General features: G+C 35.1%; 2 protein-coding genes and 1 pseudogene across 2 annotated transcripts in view; 2 read left to right on the top strand and 1 right to left on the bottom strand.

The window, feature by feature from the left end:
- sh3gl2b (SH3 domain containing GRB2 like 2b, endophilin A1) overlaps window positions 1-1382 on the top strand; it is a 10991-nt gene extending 9609 nt beyond the window's left edge. The window contains exon 9 of the mRNA XM_042713948.1: window positions 556-1382. Within this exon, the coding sequence (XP_042569882.1) occupies window positions 556-752 (197 nt within the window). The 3' untranslated portion in view covers window positions 753-1382. The remainder of the gene's footprint in view (window positions 1-555) is intronic.
- A 3999-nt stretch (window positions 1383-5381) lies between these two features.
- LOC109106662 (high mobility group protein B2-like) lies at window positions 5382-9096 on the bottom strand. The gene is made up of 5 exons (XM_042713925.1): window positions 8990-9096; window positions 7549-7698; window positions 7326-7477; window positions 5832-6006; window positions 5382-5755 (listed from the first exon to the last, which is right to left on the bottom strand). The coding sequence occupies exons 2-5, from the start codon at window positions 7687-7689 to the stop codon at window positions 5603-5605; spliced, it is 621 nt and encodes a 206-aa protein (XP_042569859.1). The 5' UTR covers window positions 7690-7698; window positions 8990-9096; the 3' UTR covers window positions 5382-5602.
- Window positions 9097-9916: 820 nt separating this feature from the next.
- LOC122135165 lies at window positions 9917-15854 on the top strand (annotated as a pseudogene).
- Window positions 15855-20328: the final 4474 nt, after the last annotated feature.

The raw sequence follows: 20328 nt of genomic DNA, 5'->3' as shown, positions 1-20328 counted from the left end.
TTTAATTGAAATCTACAGACGCAAATAAATAAATACAATAAAATAAACAGTTAGATGTGCATTTTGGATTTTTTCTTTCTACCAGTCTGAAACAACACTTTATGAAGTGCCAAACAGCCCCCCCCCCCCCAATTTAAAAAATGACCAGTGTTTTACTATTCTGTATTTTGTTTAGCTTTTATTTGATTGTTTTCATATTGATTGTTCTTTGCAAATGTACATTCTGTAAAATGTTTTATGAAATGAAAGTGTTTTCACTAACATATCTTTGATTTTGTTTAAATATATTTCTTGCTTCTGTTAATATACTAACTTAACATTGACCAGTGTTTTACTATTATATATTTTGTTTGGCTTTTATTTGATTGTTTTCATACTAAGTATTTTGACTTTGTTCTTTGCAGATGGGCGTTCTGTAAAATATTTTATTTAATGAAAGTGTTTTCACTAACATAACTTTTGATTTTGTTTAAATATAGTTCTTATTTCTGTTAATGATAACTTAACATTTCACTAACTACTTTTTAAAAAGCTTTCATTCTGTCTGTCGCTCAGCTCCTTTGGATCAGCCGTGTTGTCGCGCGCTCTACGACTTCGAGCCGGAGAACGAGGGCGAGCTCGGCTTCAAGGAAGGCGACATCATAACTCTTACCAATCAGATCGACGACAACTGGTACGAGGGCATGATCCACGGCCAATCAGGGTTCTTCCCCATCAACTACGTGGACATCCTAGTGCCTCTGCCTCACTAGGCTCCGCCTGCCCCCGCTGTTGCCTAGCAACCCAACAGCCGCCTTTATCGTGCATCTGTGCTACAGCTTCACTTCCTGTTCCTGTCGATCAGTGACTCAGTGGATTATGATGATGTTGAGGAAGACTTTAGACATTATGGAGACCCATCTGAGTGGAGAAACAGTTCAAGTGCTCAATGTGAGCGTGTGTGAGTGTTTGCGCTCCTGGACTCGTTTATATTCGTTTATATTCTTTTTCTTGTGTTTCAGATGATTTATTTGTACTTGATTGACGTAAGGGAACTAGCGCTTCACTCTTCTGATAAACCTCACTTAATCCAGTTCTATCCCAGCATGCTTATAGGAAAGTTCTGGATTTCCAGATGTGTGTTTGATTGCGTCACTGCTCTCTCTTCGTCACACATGTTAGATCTTTTTCTCCTTGCTAAGCAGCAAACAACAAGATGCTGTTATGATTGGTTAATTTTATTGCTTGCTGATGCATTTTGGCTTTGGCTCAGAACAGAAATGTTTCTCCTGCGCTGTAAAAGTGATGTTTTTTCTTCAGTATTTTTATTCTGAAAAATTAATCAAAACAAAATGAGTTTATGCTTAAAACAATAAAAAAATCTGACAATGGCATCTGAAAAATTTTCCCTTTGAATTGAGTTTATTTTTCTGACCCCACTGACAGATATTTTTTCCTATTATTTAAGCAAATCTCATTTTTTCAGTGAATTTTTCTTATCAAACAAGACTTCATATTTTAAGACATTTTGTTACTCAAGGAAGTATATCTTAATTTAAGATTTTTTAAATATTTATAATGGCAAAAATAGGGTGACACTTTACAATGAAGTCATTAGTTAACTTTGGATAAATAACATTAACAATGAGCAATTTGTTACAACCTTTAATAATCTTTGTTAATAAAAATACTGTCCATTTTTAGTTCATGTTAGCTCAGGTTCATTAAATAATATTAACAGATGCCACTTTGTATTAGTAATTGTTGAAATTAACATTACCTAAAATTAATCAGTGTTTTTAGTTTTTGTGTTCAAAATGGAATATTGTAGTGTTACCCAAAAAAATACTAAGAAAATTATTTTTGCTGTGTGGTTTGCAAGCTTTCTCTTTGTTTGCTTGTTTAAGAACTACTTATTGTTCATACTTTTCAGTGAAATATCAAAATGCAATAAGCTTATTGTACACAGAGCACACACACATCAACATGAAGTATTTTGGAACATGGTAGCTGGTTTGCTATTGGTCCAAATTGGTCAACCTGCCCTAAAACCCACTTAACCAAGATGGTTGACTAAATCAACTTAACCTAACAGTTAAACTGGTAAACCATCTAGACTAGGGAATGACCAGCAGTGTGCAGCCATCATAAGCTAGTTAAACTGGGTTTTTCTTTAAGTTTTCCTCTCAGCCTGATGGTAGATGTTTCCTAAAGCAGTCTTATTTTTTAAATAAGTGGTATTTCCACAAATGGCAAGGTTGTGTTACCGGAGTGTGCTGGTTATTGTGTGTATGCGTGTGATCGTTTCCACATAGAATATAATGCTAGTTACTATCGTAGTGTTAGTGGTTAGTTGTTAGTGCTGTGACTTCTGTAAGCACATGTGGTTTGAGAAAGACTATTTTTAACGTTAAACTGATGGATTGATTGCAGCTGAAGAACATATATGTATAGTGTCTAACAGACTGAAGTGTAGCAGTGTTTGTTGTTTTAGCAGTTGATGGACCATGTTCTTCAGCACAGCTCGCGCTGTGTGTCATTTGTTGCCTTCAATGCTTTCGGCCTTCTTTTGAAACCCGTGCCGTTTGTCGACCGCTGCTTGCGGTCAGGCCAGTGACTATGGAAGCTTGTTTCTGCCACAGAATACAAAAATAAAAAAGTTAATTGCAACTTTATCTCACAATTATGACTTCTTGCTCACAATTGCAAGTTTGTATCTAGCAAATTATAAAGCAGTTTATTAGAAAGTTATAATCTCATAATTGCAGGTTTGCATCTCGCAATTCCTTTTTTTTCAGAATTTGAAGTTTACGGCTATATTTTTTTCTTTTTTTTTTTGAGTTTACATCTAATTTTCTTTTAATTTTTACCATAGAATTAAAAAAAGGTAGTTGCAACTATTTATCTCACAGTTCTGACATTTTTCGCAATTTTGACCTTTTTCTTCGGACCAATTCCTAGTTAATTCCTAACAAATATCTTTTTTTTCACAATTCTGACTTTTTTTCTTGGAATTCTTAGTTTATATATCACCATTCTGGCATTTTTCACAATTCGGACTTATTTCTCGGATTTCTGAGTTTATATCTCACAATTCTGACATTTTTCGCAATTCTGACATTTTCTCAGAATTCTGAGTTTATATCTCACAATTCTAACTTCCTTTTTTTCACAATTTTGACTTTTTTCTTGAAATTCTGAGTTTACATCTCACAATTCTAACGTTTTATTTTCAAAATTCTGAGTTTTTTCTTGGAATTATGAGTTTATATCTCACAATTTTTCGAATTTTTTTTTCACAATTCTGTTTACATCTTGCAATTCTGTGTTTTTCTCTTTCTCTCTCTCACTGTTTTTCTAGCATTGAATTTAAAAGGTTTTTTTATACATTATACATATACATTTTATCTCACAATTTCGACTTTTCTTCACAATTTTTCTCTCAGAATTGAAAACAAGTCAGAATTGTGAGAAAACCATTTCTATGTTTTTATTTTATGGTGAAAATAAGCTTCCATAATTGTTGATTTAGAAACGTAGCGAAGAGTTTATTCTTTTCGTCATGATTTATTCAGGGCTGGTAGCTAACGAAATACATCTGTTCTGGAGGACAGCAGTTTTCTTTATATGAGCGTGTGTTTTGTTCCATCTGTTCTCCGTCACGCGTGTCTGACTCAGGTGCGACGCTACAATCTGTGCATCACATCTCCTTCAGCATCATTGTGTTTTTGTTCTGAATAGCCGTGAACACAAGCGACACACCACCAGATATTTTGTTTTGATTAATGCTATGCTGTGCAGTGTAGCTCCGCCCACATGGCTTCACCTGTGTCCTGATTGGCTGCGATTGTTTCACATCAAATATGCATCACGTCGCACCTGTTCACATCTTATGAGACCTGTGAAGAAGAACATCAAGTCCAGCTCATATTTCACCCCCAAACCCCAATTAGATTTGACTTTTTTAAAGACAATCAATGTGCAATCATTTTCTGCACTGCCATTATTTTTTATGACAGTTAAACATATTTACAGTGATGGAAATATGAGTGCTACTCTAATGCAAACAAGTTATTGTCAGCTGCAAAGTATATTTGTAGAGTACAAATGAAATGTGCATAACTGATTATTTATTTATTTAAACAAACCTACTCATTTATTTAACAAAAACACACTGGGATTTTATATATATATATATATATATATATATACTCTTAAAGAGAAAATATTTGCATGTTCATGGTTCTCTGATGACAGTTAATGGTCAGCTAAATAAATTATTTCATATATTTTAGCAAGTGTTTTGAGATTTTTATGATTGATGATTAGTAAATTAGTTAAAATTATAATTAATTTTATAAAATAATAATTTTTTAGTAGTGTTTTTTTGTTTCAAATTATTTATTTGAATTTTACATTTTTATGATTTAATTATTGTTTTTGGTTTTTTTTGTACATGAGAATTTTGCGTAAATTAGTTTAATTGTCATGAAAACATTGTCATGTATTGGTAAAAAAAGCAGACTTCATTTTCTGAGTTTGATTACAGATTAGCTGTAATAATCTAAGCTGGGCGTTTCTTTGCAGGATTCATGAGGTTGAGACGCGCTGTCATTCTGAATCTTAAATCTTTAAGCTTTCTAATGGATCTAATGATTAAATCAGTGTTATTATTGATAGTATTATCACAGATTTCCAGTCAGTCACATCTGATATGGGCAATAACTTTGAAATCACACTCTCTCTCTATATATATAATGTAAATGTGTGTTTGAATGGCAGTATAAACCCTTGAATCATCGCTCCATGACACAAACCTGTAATGTGTGTGTGTGTGTGTGTGTGTGAGTGAATCAATGTGTGTTGTGCACGTGATGTTACAGAGACTCACTGTTATGAATCGGTTATGATGTTATATGTTTATATTTATTTAGCTCTTTTCCGGTGCTGGACGACAAACCTGTACTGCTTGATGTGAGAATATAATGAGAATAAACACAATGTCATGTGACACTTTACACTGGAGTAATGATGATGGAAATTCAGCTTTGCATCACAGAAATAAATTATATTTTAAAGGATATTAAAATAGAAACCATTATTTTATATTATAATAACATTTTGCAAGATTGCTGTTTTTTTTTTCTGAATTTTTGATCAAATAAATGCAGCCTTGATGAGCAGAAGAGACTTCTTTAAACATTACAAGTCTTACTGACCCCAGACTGTAGACGTATATATATATATATATATATAAAAAAATGTAAAATTCAATTTTCCACACTTTTTTTCAGACAGTGTTTGTATAGTTTCTGTTGTAAATTCTTGGATAAATGCCATTTATTTCCTCATGTAATATACAGTAAAACCATCAAATAACTCAAAAAGACCACAGCAGAATATCAAAACCTTTAAAACTTTATTATAAAAAAAGCACCTCTACACTTTATTGGATCATCGGTTAATGGACGTGTACAAAAATAAAAAGCAATCTAAAAAAAAAACGAACACAAACCAGAACAGTTGTGTTATTGCTGGAGTCGTTAAACATGTACATAAGAAAAACCCCAAATTAGCCTCCACCGTCCCACATCAGAGATGCTGCATCACACACAAACACACTCTACTCATCATCATCATCATCATCATCCTCATCTTCCTCGTCCTCTTCATCATCATCATCGTCGTCGTCAGCCTGGGCCTTTTTAGTCGAGCCCGTCGGTCGGCCTGGCCCCCTGTTAGTGGCTCCGCCCCCTGCGCGGTACGCCGCCACATCCTGCCAATCACAGAGCGTTCAGACTCAAGCCACGCCCACATGATTAAATAAACATGAGGGTGCATCCGCGGCTCACCTTCTCGTATTTCTCGCGCAGTTTGACGGCTTTCTGCTCGAACGGCGCGCGGTCTGCGACGCTCTGCTTCGACCACATCTCGCCCAGCTTCTTCGCAATCTCTCCGATGGACAGACTCGGGTTCTCGCTCTTCACCGTCGGCCGGTACTCCGAGCAAAAGATGAAGAACGCAGAGCTGCGTAGAGCAAAACCGTCAAAATCACTCAGATCTGGAGCGATGCACAACAGAAATTATTCGACTTCATTTAAATACTAATAACTATCAGTACAATTTTAAACAAAAAAATATATCATATAATGACTTTTATTTACATGAATTATAATATACACCACATGAATTCTATAATGGACTTTATGCGTGAAAGATTCTCCCATAATGATCTGATTCCACAAAAACTTGTTAGGAAATAACGCTTATGCTTCATACTGGTTATATTAATCCATAAAAAAAATCAAAAAACTCAACACAACACAAAAAAATACTTAAAATATAAAACAAAAAATATATATATTACATGTATACATACATTTTATGTATATTTTTTAAGTTCATTCATCTCTCATTTCTACTTTTCTCAGTAATTTAAATTGATTCCCATTTAAAAAAAAATAAAAAATTCAAAGCATTTTACACAATAGAAATAATGCAATTTGTAGAACTATATATATATTATATATATATACTATATATATATATATATATATTATATATATATAATAAACATTTAATATTTTATGCATATATATATACTTGTGTGTGTGTGTGTGTGTGTGTGTATATATATACATATATACTGTTCATAGATATATCGATATTAATATATATATATATATATATATTAAATGTACAAGTCATTTTTTATTTTATATATTTTTATATATTTTTTTTAGTCTTTTTTTCTGCCATTTTACACTAGATACTGGACTAGTTTCATATTACATGTATACATACATTTTATATATATAAAATAAAAAACAAAAAATATATTTATATATTGCATATATACGTACAGTTTATGTATTGTATATTATATATTTATAAGTTCATTCTTCTCCCATTTCTACTTTTCACAGTAATTTTAATTCATACCAATAAAAAAATAAATTCTAAAATTCAAAGCATTTTAAAAAATTAAATACTGCAATTTGTAAAGTATTACTTTTTATGTTTATATATATATAAATATATATACACACACATACATAAACACACATTTCATATTTTATGCATATACATGTGTATATATATATATATTAAATGTACAAGTCATTTTTTTATTTTATATTTTATATATTTTTATATATTTTTTAGTCTTTTTTTCTGCCATTTTACACGAGATACTGGACGAGTTTCTCTACTTTTTTTTATTTTAATTCATAAATTTATGTTAAATAAAATGAAAAAATTCAAAGCATACACAACAGGAATACTGTAATCATTTTAAAGCATAATCTATATTTCTGTTTGTGTAATGAGATAAAGGTGGGTGTTACGGCGGGCGTTTCGGGGCGTTCGGGTCTTTCTTCTTCCTGCCCGTCTTCCCGGCTCCTTTGGGCGGCACGTAACTCTTCATCTCGTTCTCGTAGCGAGCTTTATCCACTTTGGCCATGTCTTCAAACCTGCTCTTCTCTGAAGCGCTCAGCGCCTGGAGGACAGAAGAGCGGCGGTTAGTGACATCATCCTCATCCTCATCTTCCTCGGTTGGCGGTCGCTCACCTTCCATCGCTCGGAGCACTTCTTGGAGAACTCGGAGAAGTTGATGGGAACGTCGGGACTCTTCGCTAACGATGACGTCTGCACGAAGAACGCGTACGCAGACGTCTTCCCCTTGGGTTTGTTCACGTCTCCTTTCACCATCCTGATCACCTGACAGAAAACACACACACATCACACGTCTGTATAAAAAAATCAAACACACACACACACACACACTCATACACGAATACACTCACTAACAGAATAACTCTTAATATCTGTGTGTGTGTGTGTATATAGACACAAGTATGACTACATAATATAAAAAAATCAAAACAGCTTTTGAATATACAAATAGCTATACAGAAAAATGAATAAAAGTAGCATTTAAATATGTATTTGTATATTTAAATTTACATTTTTTGTGTGTGTGTATATATATATATATATATATATATATACTGTCAAACCACAAATCTCATTAAAAATAAAAATTTTTGTTTACATGTTTGTACTGTGTATATTTAACACACACACACAAATTATTATTTATATATATATATATATATACACACACACACACACACACATGCATGTGTTTATATTTATATATACATTATTATATATACAGTATGCATGCATATATTTTGTAAACAAAAACCTTTTGAATATATATATATATATATATATGAATACACATAAAATAACTTGCTTTTAAATATATATGTGTGTATATGTAAACAGATACATGAATGCATCAAAAATGTATATAAAATTAAATATTTTAACTATAAATACACAGAAGAAAAGTATAAAAAATTATATATAAAATAAATATTCGTATATTCGGTATATGTAAATACTTCACACACACACACATAAATTGTTAATAGAAATTATAAATATATTAGTATATTTCAATATTTTGTATATAAACTAATAAATACATATACACATCAAAACAAAATAAAACTTATACAATATTTCAAAATTAATATAAAAATTAATCAAAATATATATAAAAATATTATTTAAATAAATAAATTCGTTTGTGTGTGTGATTAAAATTGTGTGATGTTTTGTTACTAAGTCGATCAAATATAGCAAGTTTTGTTTCCAAATACTAAATAATAAACGAAATAACTGCATTATATCAGATATCAGTCATTAAAAGCTCAAATGCATGCAATATAATGTTTAATTACTAAAACACTGAACAGGGATGAACACATATATAAGGTTTGGCTTCAGACGCGTGAATGTAAATGTTTTGTTCTGCTGCAGTCGCGCGAAGCTTTTGTTCAAGATTCCTCCATTTTTCCTTCCCGCCTAATCCCCCCCCCCCCCCCCTGTCCATGTGAAGCACATGATATCACACAGAAGCGACTGATTAACGCAAAGCACACGCGTGTTCGATATGTTTATAATGATTTAGAAGCTGATTTCTGAAATGTGGAAAAACCTGCTCTTTATTCTCCGCACACCAGCGCGCGTCTCCGCTCCGTGCTGCTGCGTCACCCACGTGATCGCTCGTGCTGCTGTGCGTGCGTGAGGCGCGGGACTGAAGGCAGCCTGGACTCGGCGGCTGATTGGCTCAGCTCGCGATCGGGGACGTCCAATCAGCGAGCGCCGCAGAGGAATCCGCAGAGGTGATTGGCGGACTGAAACCCTCGGTGTGGTTCGAACGAACTTAAACTAAAACTAAAAATAAATAAATAAATTATATAATGTGTAAACTCAAATCACAATGGCGATTATAACTATAAAGTATAATGTAATTTTTCTTGAAGGATATTGATTTCTTTATTATTATTATTATTATTATTATTATTATTATTATTATTATTATTATTATTTTAATCCACATAAAAAAAAAAAATAAAATTATTTAAAAAATCTTTAACAACAAATTATAAAAAAATATTATATAAATTATTAAATTGCATTAATGTACCTAAAAATAATATAAACTATAATATAAACCACACAAAACTTAATGTTTTTATTATAATTTTTTTTTTAAATCACGAAAAAAAAATTATAGAAAGTTAATTCCGACTTTTTTCTCTCACAATCTGGACCTTTTTTATCGCAATTAATAATTTCACTTGAAATATTATTAATTTCACATGAAACTTGAAATAAAATCGCAATTGTGAATTATGAGATTGCAGTTAACTTTTAAATATTTTTATTCCGTGGCGAAAATTAGCTCCTATACAACACATACAGCTGAATTATAATGATTTAAGACATAATATAACTTATTATAATTATTAATTATAATATTATTAATATTAATATAATTTGAAAAGTCTAAGAATATAAACTATACGAATTCTATAATAGAATTGTAAAAATAATAAATCGCTTCGCTTTTGTCCCAAATCAGCAAAGTTTGTTCATAAAGGTCGAAAATGATTTTATTTTGTGGTCGTCTCTCCTCCGCTCCGCTGGGGGGCGTAAGAGCGCGCGCGCCCCCGACCCGCGTGACGTCACACACAAACACTCGGAGAAGAAGCGCGGACAGATCGGCGTTAATATTCAAAATTTTGCTCTTATATTTTAATAAATACACACGTGACAGTCGCAGCAGGAGCGTGTCCCTGTGCAGACGGATGGAGGAGTTTCTGCAGCACTTCAGGAGCCACAGCAGAGCGGTACATTCACCTCGTTCTGTTTATATATATATATAAAGTTTGTGATCAGTGAGATCTGTAATGTGTTCTAAACTCTCTTCTGCTTTATTTGATTAGAAATACAGTAATATTGTGAAATACTTTAAACTATAATTTATTTCTGTGATGTGCAGCTGTATTTTCAGCATCATTACTCCAGTCTTCAGTGTCACATGATCTTCAGAAATCATAATAATATACTGATTTATTATCTAGTTTATTATATAGTTGTGCTGCTTAATATTTGTTTTTGGAACCTGTGATACTTTTTTCAGGATTATTTGATGAATAAAAAGTTAAAAAGAGCAGCATTTATTTAAAATATAAATATTTTGTAACAATATACACTACTGTAAAAAAAAAATTGGGGTCAGTAATTTTTCTTTTTTTCTTTTTTTTTTTTTGTTGAAAGAAATAAATGCTTTCATGTGCTAAATTGATAAAAGTGAAAAAGACTTATATTGTTAGAATTTTTTTTTTTTAAATAAATACTGTTCTTTTTAAGTTTATGCATCAAAGAAACCTGAAAAAATTACCCTCACCACAAAAAAAAATAAAAAATAAAATAATAATAATAATAATAATAATAATAATAATAATAATTAAGCAGCAAAACTGATAATAAATCATCATATTATTCTGATTTCTGAAGATCATGTGACACTGAAGACTGGAGTAATGATGCTGAAAATACAGCTGCACATCACAGAAATAAATTACAGTTTAAAGGATATTAAAATAGAATAATGTTATTTTACATCATAATAATATTTAACTGTTTTACTGTATTTCTGATCAAATAAATGCAGCCTTGATGAGCAGAAGTGTTGTATAAGGTACTGATGTGTGTGTGTCTGTGTGTGTGTGTGTGTGTGTGTGTGTGTGTGTGTGTTTCAGGAGCAGCGCTGGCTGTCTGCGGTGTTTGAGGCTGTGGAGCAGCAGCTTCTTCCTCTCATCGACGCGTCTCTGGGTCTGTCTGTGGCTCGTCTGTCTCTGGCCGTGGTGTCCAAGGTTCAGACGGCCGTCGGGGGGGACGCCGCTGATCTCCCCGTCAGCTACAGGTGAGTCTGACGCGCAGCGCTTCATCAGATGTCAGCGGTCTGAGTGCTGTAATGTGCATCGTGTTTTTCCGTCAGGTTTGTGTCCGTGTCGGAGCTGCTCCGTGATCAGAGAACCGCCTGCTGCAGCAGCCTCCGCTGGAGCTCCGCCCACTACCAGGAACACGCCAGAGGGGCGGAGCTAAAGCTGCCCGGTTATAAAGCGCTGCCTCGTGACAACCTGCTTCTGATTGGCTGTCTGTGTGACGGACGGGCCGCGGGGGCGAGTGACGGGGTCTGGCGGGTGAGGGACGCGGGGGCCAGCGTAGCGTGTGCGGTGAGTGGACAGGAAGTAGATCAATCACAGCCTCGTTCTGCACTCATTAAATAGCTCGCATTAACTGAAATAAAATAAGATAAGCTGTAGATGACAATCTTGAAAAAATTAATGAAAAAAAATAGAACTTGAGTAGCTGCTAATTAAAAATTACTTTCTGAAATAAGTTTGTTAATGCTGAAATAGCTAAAGTTAAAATAAATTTAAATACAATTATATGAAATTATATAGTATTATATAAAAAGATAGATTAATAAATTAATAAAACTAAAATGTAAATATGAACTGAAATATTTAAGTTTGTTAATGTTAAAATTATTAAAATTCAATTAAAAATAAATGCAATTATATAATATTCCATAGGATTATATATATATAAAAAATCTAATAAATTAATAAAACAAAAATTCAAATGAGAACTGAAAATGTTCAATAAAAGCAGATTCAAAATATTAATAAATAATAAATATTATTTATACATAGACTTTTTTATGAAGAATACTAATGACAAAATATAACATTATTATAACAAATTAATAAAACAACCTAAAATTAAAATAAGAACTAAAAATATGAAATAAAAGCTCATTCAGAATATTAATATATTAATATATATATGCGCGTGTGTGTGTGTATATATTGCTGAAATACTAAAATGACTAAAACTAAGATAGAAATAAGAAAAAAGCTAAGTAGAAATAGATTATAATAGATAATAATGGCAAAAAACAACGCAAATTAATAAAACAAACTGAAATTAAAATTAGAACTGAAAATATGAATTAGAAGCTCATTCAGAATATTAATAAATATTATAAAAGTTTATAAAGAGTTTGCTGAAATACTAAATGTCTAAAGTTAAATAAAGATAATGCTTAATGAAAAGTTATGACAGAATTAATAAAATCTAAGAACTGAAAAGCTTATTCTAAGTAATAATTAGTGCTTTACTGTTTTTTTCGTCAGGTTCACAGATAAACGGCAGGCAACACGATCAAGTACATGTGAAGAAAAACCAAAATAGCATTTTCTTGTAAAACTCGCTCCAATAATCGCTGTTAGTTTTGAGTGGCCATCACTTTTGATTTTTACCATATTTTTTTCTCTGTGCATTAATATTGGCGTCACAGCTTTATCCATAAGCAGCTGTATATGCCTGGCTCTTGTTTCTGGAGCAGATGCTGAAGTCGTCTTGTCTCTGGTTGGGGAGGCTCATGCTGTTTCCCTCGTGGAACTACATCCCCCATGATGCACCTGCTGCGGGTCACCTAGAGCTGCTGGACCCCCCGGTGTGTGTGACCCTCGAGGCCATGGCCTTCGACCCCGGAGGAGCCCTGAGCGAGGTCATGAGCGTGACGCGTGCGGCTGAACTCCTCACGCAGAGGTGAAGCGGCTTCGGCTTGAGACGCGGGTGTGTTTGATCAGGAGCGTGACTCTCTCTCTCTGTGTGTGTGTGTGTGTGTGTGTGTCAGGTGTGAGGAGCAGGCGTGTGTGTGCGTCAGCGGCCGGGTGAGCATCGTCTGTCCTCCGCTGGTGATCCGTGGGAAGCAGTTCTTCTGCCTCGTCCTCAGTGAAGCAGGATCTTCAGTGCCGGTGTTCATCTCGGTCAGTGTCACGGGATTCAGTCCGAGAACAAGAACAGTGTGACCGGTCCATCAGTCCTTGACTCGATGAACTGAATCACTTAATCAACTTGTTTATATACTACTATAGTATTAATTCATATTTAGAATTTTACTTTTAAGTTTTAGTTATTATCTAATATGCTTTTGTCCTGTTTGTTAGTTGTTGTTGTTTTTTTCCAATATTTCTATATAGCTTTAATTCGTATTTTTATTTAGTTGTAGCTTTAGTAATTATAGGACTTAAACTTATTTTTGTTAGTTGCCAAATTTAATTTTTTTTAATTTTGTATAAGTTTAAGTTTTTTTTTAATGTAGTATATTTATAATATTTATTATTTTTATTATGTATTATTATTTATTATTATATTTTATTTTATTTGGTTTATTTCAGCTTTATTTCAGTTACCAAATATATTTATATATTTTTTACATTTAAATATTAAAATAAAATAATACACAGTAATTTATATTTCTATATTTATATGATAAAATATTATATAATTTTTTTATTTTAATATATATATATGAATTATATAATATTATATATTATAATTATAATATTAATATATTAATATATATTATTTATATATATATATATATATATATATATATATATATATATATATATATATATATAATATATATATAAATAAACACAATCAACTTTCTATATAAATATAGATCTATGTATATATTTTTTTTATTTAGATTTTTTTTAAAATGTATATTACAAATATTCATGCTTTTCTGCCTCACTGATGATCTGCATACGAATGCATTCATTAATTTCTGTGCATTCAAAAGTAAACAGAAGTCATTAATTCTGTTTTTTAACTTATATAATTTTAACTTATATAATTATATAAGTGCAAACTGTTTTTTGCACTTATATAATCTAGGCAGTAGTAAGTCTGTAAGCTTGATCTGTTGTTTATTGTTGTGTCAGGAAGCCAAGCATCAGTTCTGGAGGCAGTGTGTGTGTGTGGGTCAGAGCGTGTGGATCTCGTCTCTGCGTGTGTGTGCACTGCAGGGGCTGGAGGGCCGGCGTGTGCTGACGGACAGCTGTCAGTCACGCCTCCATCCTCAGCTGAAGCCACAGGAGAGCTGCGAGGATCCAGACACACACACAGACTCCATCAGCGCAGACACACAGCTGTGCTCAGGGGCAGCGTCCGTCCGACTCAAACGCTCCACGCTCATCAGCTTTAAGGTGCTCCACCAAATGACACTCTTAATACATACTGATATACACTACCGGTCAAAAGTTGGGATCTGAATGATTATTAATGTTTTTACAGGAGTGTCTTCTGCTCATCAGCGCTGCATATATTTAATAAAAAATACAGGAAAAAATGTAATATTGTGAAATATTATTATGATGTAAAATAACATTTTTCTATTTCGATATACATTAAAATCGAATGTATTTCTGTGATGCGCAGCTGTATTTTCAGCATCATTACTCCAGTCTTCAGTGTCACAGTTTTTTTCAGGATTCTTTGATGAATAAAAAGTTAAAAAGAAGAGCATTTATTTAAAATCGAAATCTTTTCTAACAATATACACTACCGTTAAAAAGTTTGGGGTCAGTACATTTCTATTCTTTCTTTTTTCTTTTTTTTGAATGAAATTAAAACTTTTATTCAGCGAGGATGTGTTAAATCATTAAGAAGTGATAACAAAGGTTAGAAAAGATTTATATTTTGAATAAAAGCTGTTCTTTTTAACTTCTTATTCATCAAAGAATCCTGAAAAAAGTATCACAGTTTAAAAAAAAAAATTTGTCAGCACAACTGTTGATAATTCTAAAAATAAATCATCATATTAGAATGATTTCTGAAGATCATGTGACACTTTATACTGGAGTTATGATTGCTGAAAATTCAGCTTTGCATCACAGAAATAAATTATATTTTAAAAAGATATTAAAATAGAAACCATTATTTTATATTATAATAACATTTTGCAATATTACTGCATTTTTTTATTCAAATAAATGCATCCTTGATGAGCAGAAGAGACTTCTTTAAAAACATTACTTACTAAGTCTTACTGATCCCAAACTTTTACGTGGAAAAAGATAAAAATTGCCTTTATGTAACTGACTTGTGCTTGTGACCGGTTTCCGTGGTAACAGTGTGTCTGATTGACAGGGAATGGTCACAAAGATCTTGAATGCAGAGGCGGGGCTTTATGAGATTGACGGACAGGTGGGGCTTTGTCTAGCCTATCAGCCGGCTCAGAAATGCTGCGGCGGCTTGAGGCCGGGGGCGGAGATTCAGGTGAGTGTGACGTCATCATAAAGTTCAGCAGCGGCTTCGCTGGATCAGACTTCAATCAGCTAAAGATCCAAACATTTGAGAACGATTTCTGTCTGTTCTCTCCAGCTTCACAACGTTCACTTCCTGTACCGCGCGCGCGTCCCCGTTCGCTCCTCACGTGGTTCTGTGTGCGTGTCTGCGCTCCAGCCTGCAGGTCACTGCCTTCAGCCGCCTGAGTTCAAAGGTGGAGGTGTCGGGGTCACACGGGCCGCTGCAGTGCCTCCTGCTGGAGAAGAATCTGGGCGCGTCGCAGTATCTCTGGCTCTGCTACTGTCAGAACGCCGTCGCTGAGAGGTGAGTGAAGACTCGGTGCTTCAGTATTGTCACTAGTGCTGGACGATATATCAAATGGTATTACACACACAAATAACCCTACTGTAAATCAGTGAAGATGAGCACAAAAGAAGAGAAAATACTGTAGAAGTCGAGATGTAACGATTCACTCAACTCACGATACGAGATTTTAGACAAATGATAAATTTAAATGTAAATTTAAATCGCAATCAGTTTTTTTAGAACATCACAATGTGATGTTTCTAAAAAAAACTGATTTGCGGATTTAAATTTACATTTAAATTTATCATCTTGGTCTTAAAATCGTCGTATCGTGAGTTGAGTGAATCGTTACATCTCGACATCTTCTACAGTATTTTCTCTTCTTTGTGCTCATCTTCACTGATTTACAGTAGGGTTATTTGTGTGTGTAATACCATTTGATATATCGTCCAGCACTAGTGACAATACTGAAGCACCGAGTCTTCACTCACCTCTCAGCGACGGCGTTCTGACAGTAGCAGAGCCAGAGATACTGCGACGCGCCCAGATTCTTCTCCAGCAGGAGGCCACTGCAGCGGCCCCGTGTGACCCCGACACCTCCACCCTTCGAACTCAGGCGGCTGAAGGCAGTGACCGCAGGCTGGAGCGCAGACACGCACACAGAACCACGTGAGGAGCGAACGGGGACGCGCGGTACAGGAAGTGAACGTTGTGAGGCTGGAGACGAACAGACAGAAATCGTTCTCAAATGTTTTGGATCTTTAGCTGATTGAAGTCTGATCCAGCGAAGCCGCTGCTGAACTTTATGATGACGTCACCACTCACCTGAATCTCCGCCCCCGGCCTCACCGCCGCCGCAGCATTTCTGAGCGGCTGATAGGCTAGACAAAGCCCCACCTGTCCGTCAATCTCATAAAGCCCCGCCTCTGCTTCAAGATCTTTGTGACCATTCCCTGTCAATCAGACACACTGTTACCACGGAAACTGGTCACAAGCACAAGTCAGTTACATAAAGGCAATTTTTTATCTTTTTCCATACAGTTTAATGCAAATCTTGTTTTTTATTTAATTCCATTTTTATTTTTTAATTACATTCAAATCTGGTACTGCTTTTTTAATTTTAGTCTAGTAGTTTTACTAATTTAATTCAAAACTTGTATCTTGTTTTTTACAATTTATTTAGTGGTATTTTTATTTTTAAATTAAATTAAATTGCGTAATCTGTATCTTGTTTTTTAGTCTAGACAGTTTTACTTTATATTTTACTAAATTGCACTTCTCAAAACCTGGTATTCTGTTTATTAATCTATAGTTTAACTTTATATTTAATAAGTTGATCCCAAAAATGTATTTATTTATCTGTTTTACAATTTTGAACTTAATACTCAGACTGATAATTACAATTTTATTAAATTATAGTATATAGTAAGGCTAATGTAAATTAAACTCTGAAACTTGTATGTTGGTTGTTTTATTTATTTATTTCGTTATTGTGTAGATGGTTACTATTTATATAATACTTTTAAGTTTTGGTTTACTATACTTTTTCTAAAAACATAATACGTCCCCCAACGACTCTTTCTCAAAGTAAATCAAAAAAAAACAAAAAAACAAAAAAACACTGAAACAAATGCATTCCTGAACAAAGTACACATACATTATTGTGTGTGTTGTGATGTAAGGTGGTGTGTGTGTGTGTGTTGTGTGTGTGTTTGTGTGTGGTTTGGTGGTTGTGTGTGTCTGACACATTGTGTGTGTGTGTGTGTGTGTGTGGTGCAGGAGTGGTCCATGGAGCTGAACGGTCCATGGAGCTGAACCGTGTTCACTATGATCAGGATTGTAGTGAGTGTGGTGGTCAGGCTCGTCCTCTGTCTCTGAAGTGAATGCTCCCGTACTGCCCTTTCTGGACACTGTTCTCTGTGAGGTGATGCGGATCCCCGTCCCTTCAGTACACCGTCCTCATCCCACCCTTGATGCCTAATCATGACAACCATTACCCTGCATACCGGAGTGAAACAGGCAGGTTACCATTGTGATGCGAAGAAACCTATAACTTAGACATATTAGATGGGCAGGGTTTTGTGCAGCGCGAGGACACACTATTTCACTGCTGTAAACTTCTGAGACGTCACTATGTGGTCGTGTTGATAATAACTGATGCCCTGATCGATACTTAGAGGACACTTTTTTTGGGTACTAAGGGCAGAAAACGTTATTTCAAACAACAAGAAAGCGCACTAAGCGTCTTAATCTTGCATTATTGTTTGGGATCTTTCAATCTCATCTTACTGATACAGATGAACTGGAGATACTGTATAGAGTGATCTAGGTCATAGTGTGGCTTACATTGAATGTCTGGTTTTCCCTATAATTTGCCGTCTGCTGCAGTTTGTGGGGGGTCACTCTGTGCCTAAAGGAACCCATTTGTTGTTGGTGAACATGTGGCGATTCAAACCACTACCCTGCAAACACTGTAGGACGAGCCTGACACCCATTGAGACCATGTCAAGAAACACCGGATTTTCTTCATTCATTTTGGTCACCCAGAAACCATATTTTGGCTGCCATATAAATCATATTGGCGATCACAAACCACCAGAAATCACAGGTCCTTCATGACTGAGTGGCCAGAGATAAAAGTTCATTTAAATTGTTGACGTAAAAAAAAATCATGAATAAATAAAGGAGTTTGTTACATTTTCAATTTGAGATACATTTTAAAAGATAAATTAATTTAATATTTTTTTGTCTTCATTTGAATTAACCAACCAATAATAATAAATATGCTTAAAGCCATAAACATTGAAACCACAAACGATTTTTCTGCATAGAATAAAATAAAACATTAACAGTAGGAAACATTTACATAGCAAAAAATTAATTATTTCAGCATTAAACAATTAAAATTTACACAATGAAAAAAAGTTGGAAAATAATACATAAAGAGGGACTTTGGGGGCACCAAATAAAAAGAGATGTCATAGAATCTGGGGGGAAAATAAATTACAGGGAATGTGGAGTCTCATCATCAATCAGGCAGTCTGTGGTGGGGACGGACTGATAATTGTGGCATATTTCTGTCTCTAGTTTAATATTTTAATATATTATTTGTGGTATAGTTTCCTAGCTACACAGATGTTTGTGAAACAGCTCTCCAGCTGTGGTTTGATCACTTCAGCAGAGCGGTTTCCCTGAGGAAGAGAGTGACCTCTGAGCAGCTTCCTGCCATTCGGGGCCGTTCCGTGCGTCTGTGTGTGGAGAATCTCTGGCCAAGACAGCGAGCTCTTTCTGTTTCGGGCAGTCGCTTTTCCTGCACGCACTTCCACCTTCAGCAGATCGCCCTGCCAGGGGCTCCCGGCCCGAGCTGCAGGAACTGGTTTCGAGCCCCCGGCGCTACAGAGACTCACACCAGGACAACTGACACCACACACTGCAGTTTCTGCTGCTGACAGCCGGGGTAAACACCGGCATGTCAACCCACTGCGTGCATGACTGAGTGTGAGAAGTGTGTTGTGCTGTGGTGTGTTTAGCATGTCTGAGTGTCTAGGTGGTGATGTGTTGTGCAGTGTGTGTGTGTGTGTGGTGTGTGTGTGTGTGTGTGGTGTGTGTGTTGTTGTGTGTGTCTGTGCGTGTGTTGCTTGTGTTTTGTGTGTGTTGACTGTTGGGATGTGGTGTGTAGTGGGGTGTGTTGTTGTGATCTGTGTGTGTGTGGGTATGTATTGTGTGAGTCTGTGTGTGGTGTGTGATCTGTGTGTGTGTGTGTGAGTGGTGTTTGTGGGTGTGTGTCTGAGTGTGTGTGTGTGTTGGTGTTGTGTCGTAGTCTGTGTGGTGTGTGGTGAGTCTGAAGTGTGTGTGTGTTGTGGTGGGGTGTGTGTGTGTGTGTGTAGTCTGAGTGGTGTGGGTGTGGTCTGAGTGGGTGTTGTGTGGTGTGTGGTGTGTGAGTCTGTGTGTGTGGTGTTGATTCTGAGTTGGTGTGTGTTGTGTGTGGGTGTGTGGGTGTGTTGTGTGTCTGCGAGTCTGTTTGTGTTGTGCGCGATTCTGTGTGTGTGTGTGTGTGGTGTGTGTGTGTGTTGGTGTGTGTGGTGTGTTGTAGGCGGAGTGGTGTGGGGGGTGGGGGTGTGTGTTGTGTGTGTGTGTGTGATGGTCTGGGGGGTGGGGGGGTGTGTCTGTGGGGTGTGATCTGTGACTGGGTGTGTGTGTGTTTTGTGTGTGTCTGAGGTGGAACTGAAGGTGTTGTGCGTGTGGTGGGGTGTGAGTGTGGTGACGTGTGTGTGACTCTTGTGGTTGACTGTGCTGGTGGGGGGTACGGTGGTCCTGTTTGTGTTGGTGCGCGAGTCGGTGTGTGTGTGTGTGGGTTGTGTGTGTGGGTGTGTCTGTGAATGTATTTTGAACAAAGAAACACGCCAGAATTAGCTCTGGTATAAATATCCCACAAAGTCAGACAAAATGCGATACGAATCCTAAACCGACCACAGAACATAATAATGAATATATAAAGAATAGAAAATTAAATTAAAAAATGTAATA

This window comes from Cyprinus carpio, chromosome A23 (assembly GCF_018340385.1).
Source record: "Cyprinus carpio isolate SPL01 chromosome A23, ASM1834038v1, whole genome shotgun sequence".
NCBI classification, from domain to species: Eukaryota; Metazoa; Chordata; class Actinopteri; order Cypriniformes; family Cyprinidae; genus Cyprinus; species Cyprinus carpio.
This window is presented reverse-complemented; position numbering and strand designations above follow the sequence as displayed.

Excerpts from the sequence above, each read along its gene's own strand:
- LOC109106662 (XM_042713925.1), bottom strand. The coding sequence starts at position 7,689 with ATGGTGAAAGGAGACGTGAACAAACCCAAGGGGAAGACGTCTGCGTAC. Across the intron at positions 7,478-7,548 it reads AGTGCTCCGAGCGATGGAAG|GCGCTGAGCGCTTCAGAGAA; the intron begins GTGAGCGACCGC and ends TCTGTCCTCCAG. Across the intron at positions 6,007-7,325 it reads AACGCCCCGAAACGCCCGCC|CTCTGCGTTCTTCATCTTTT; the intron begins GTAACACCCACC and ends TGCTCTACGCAG.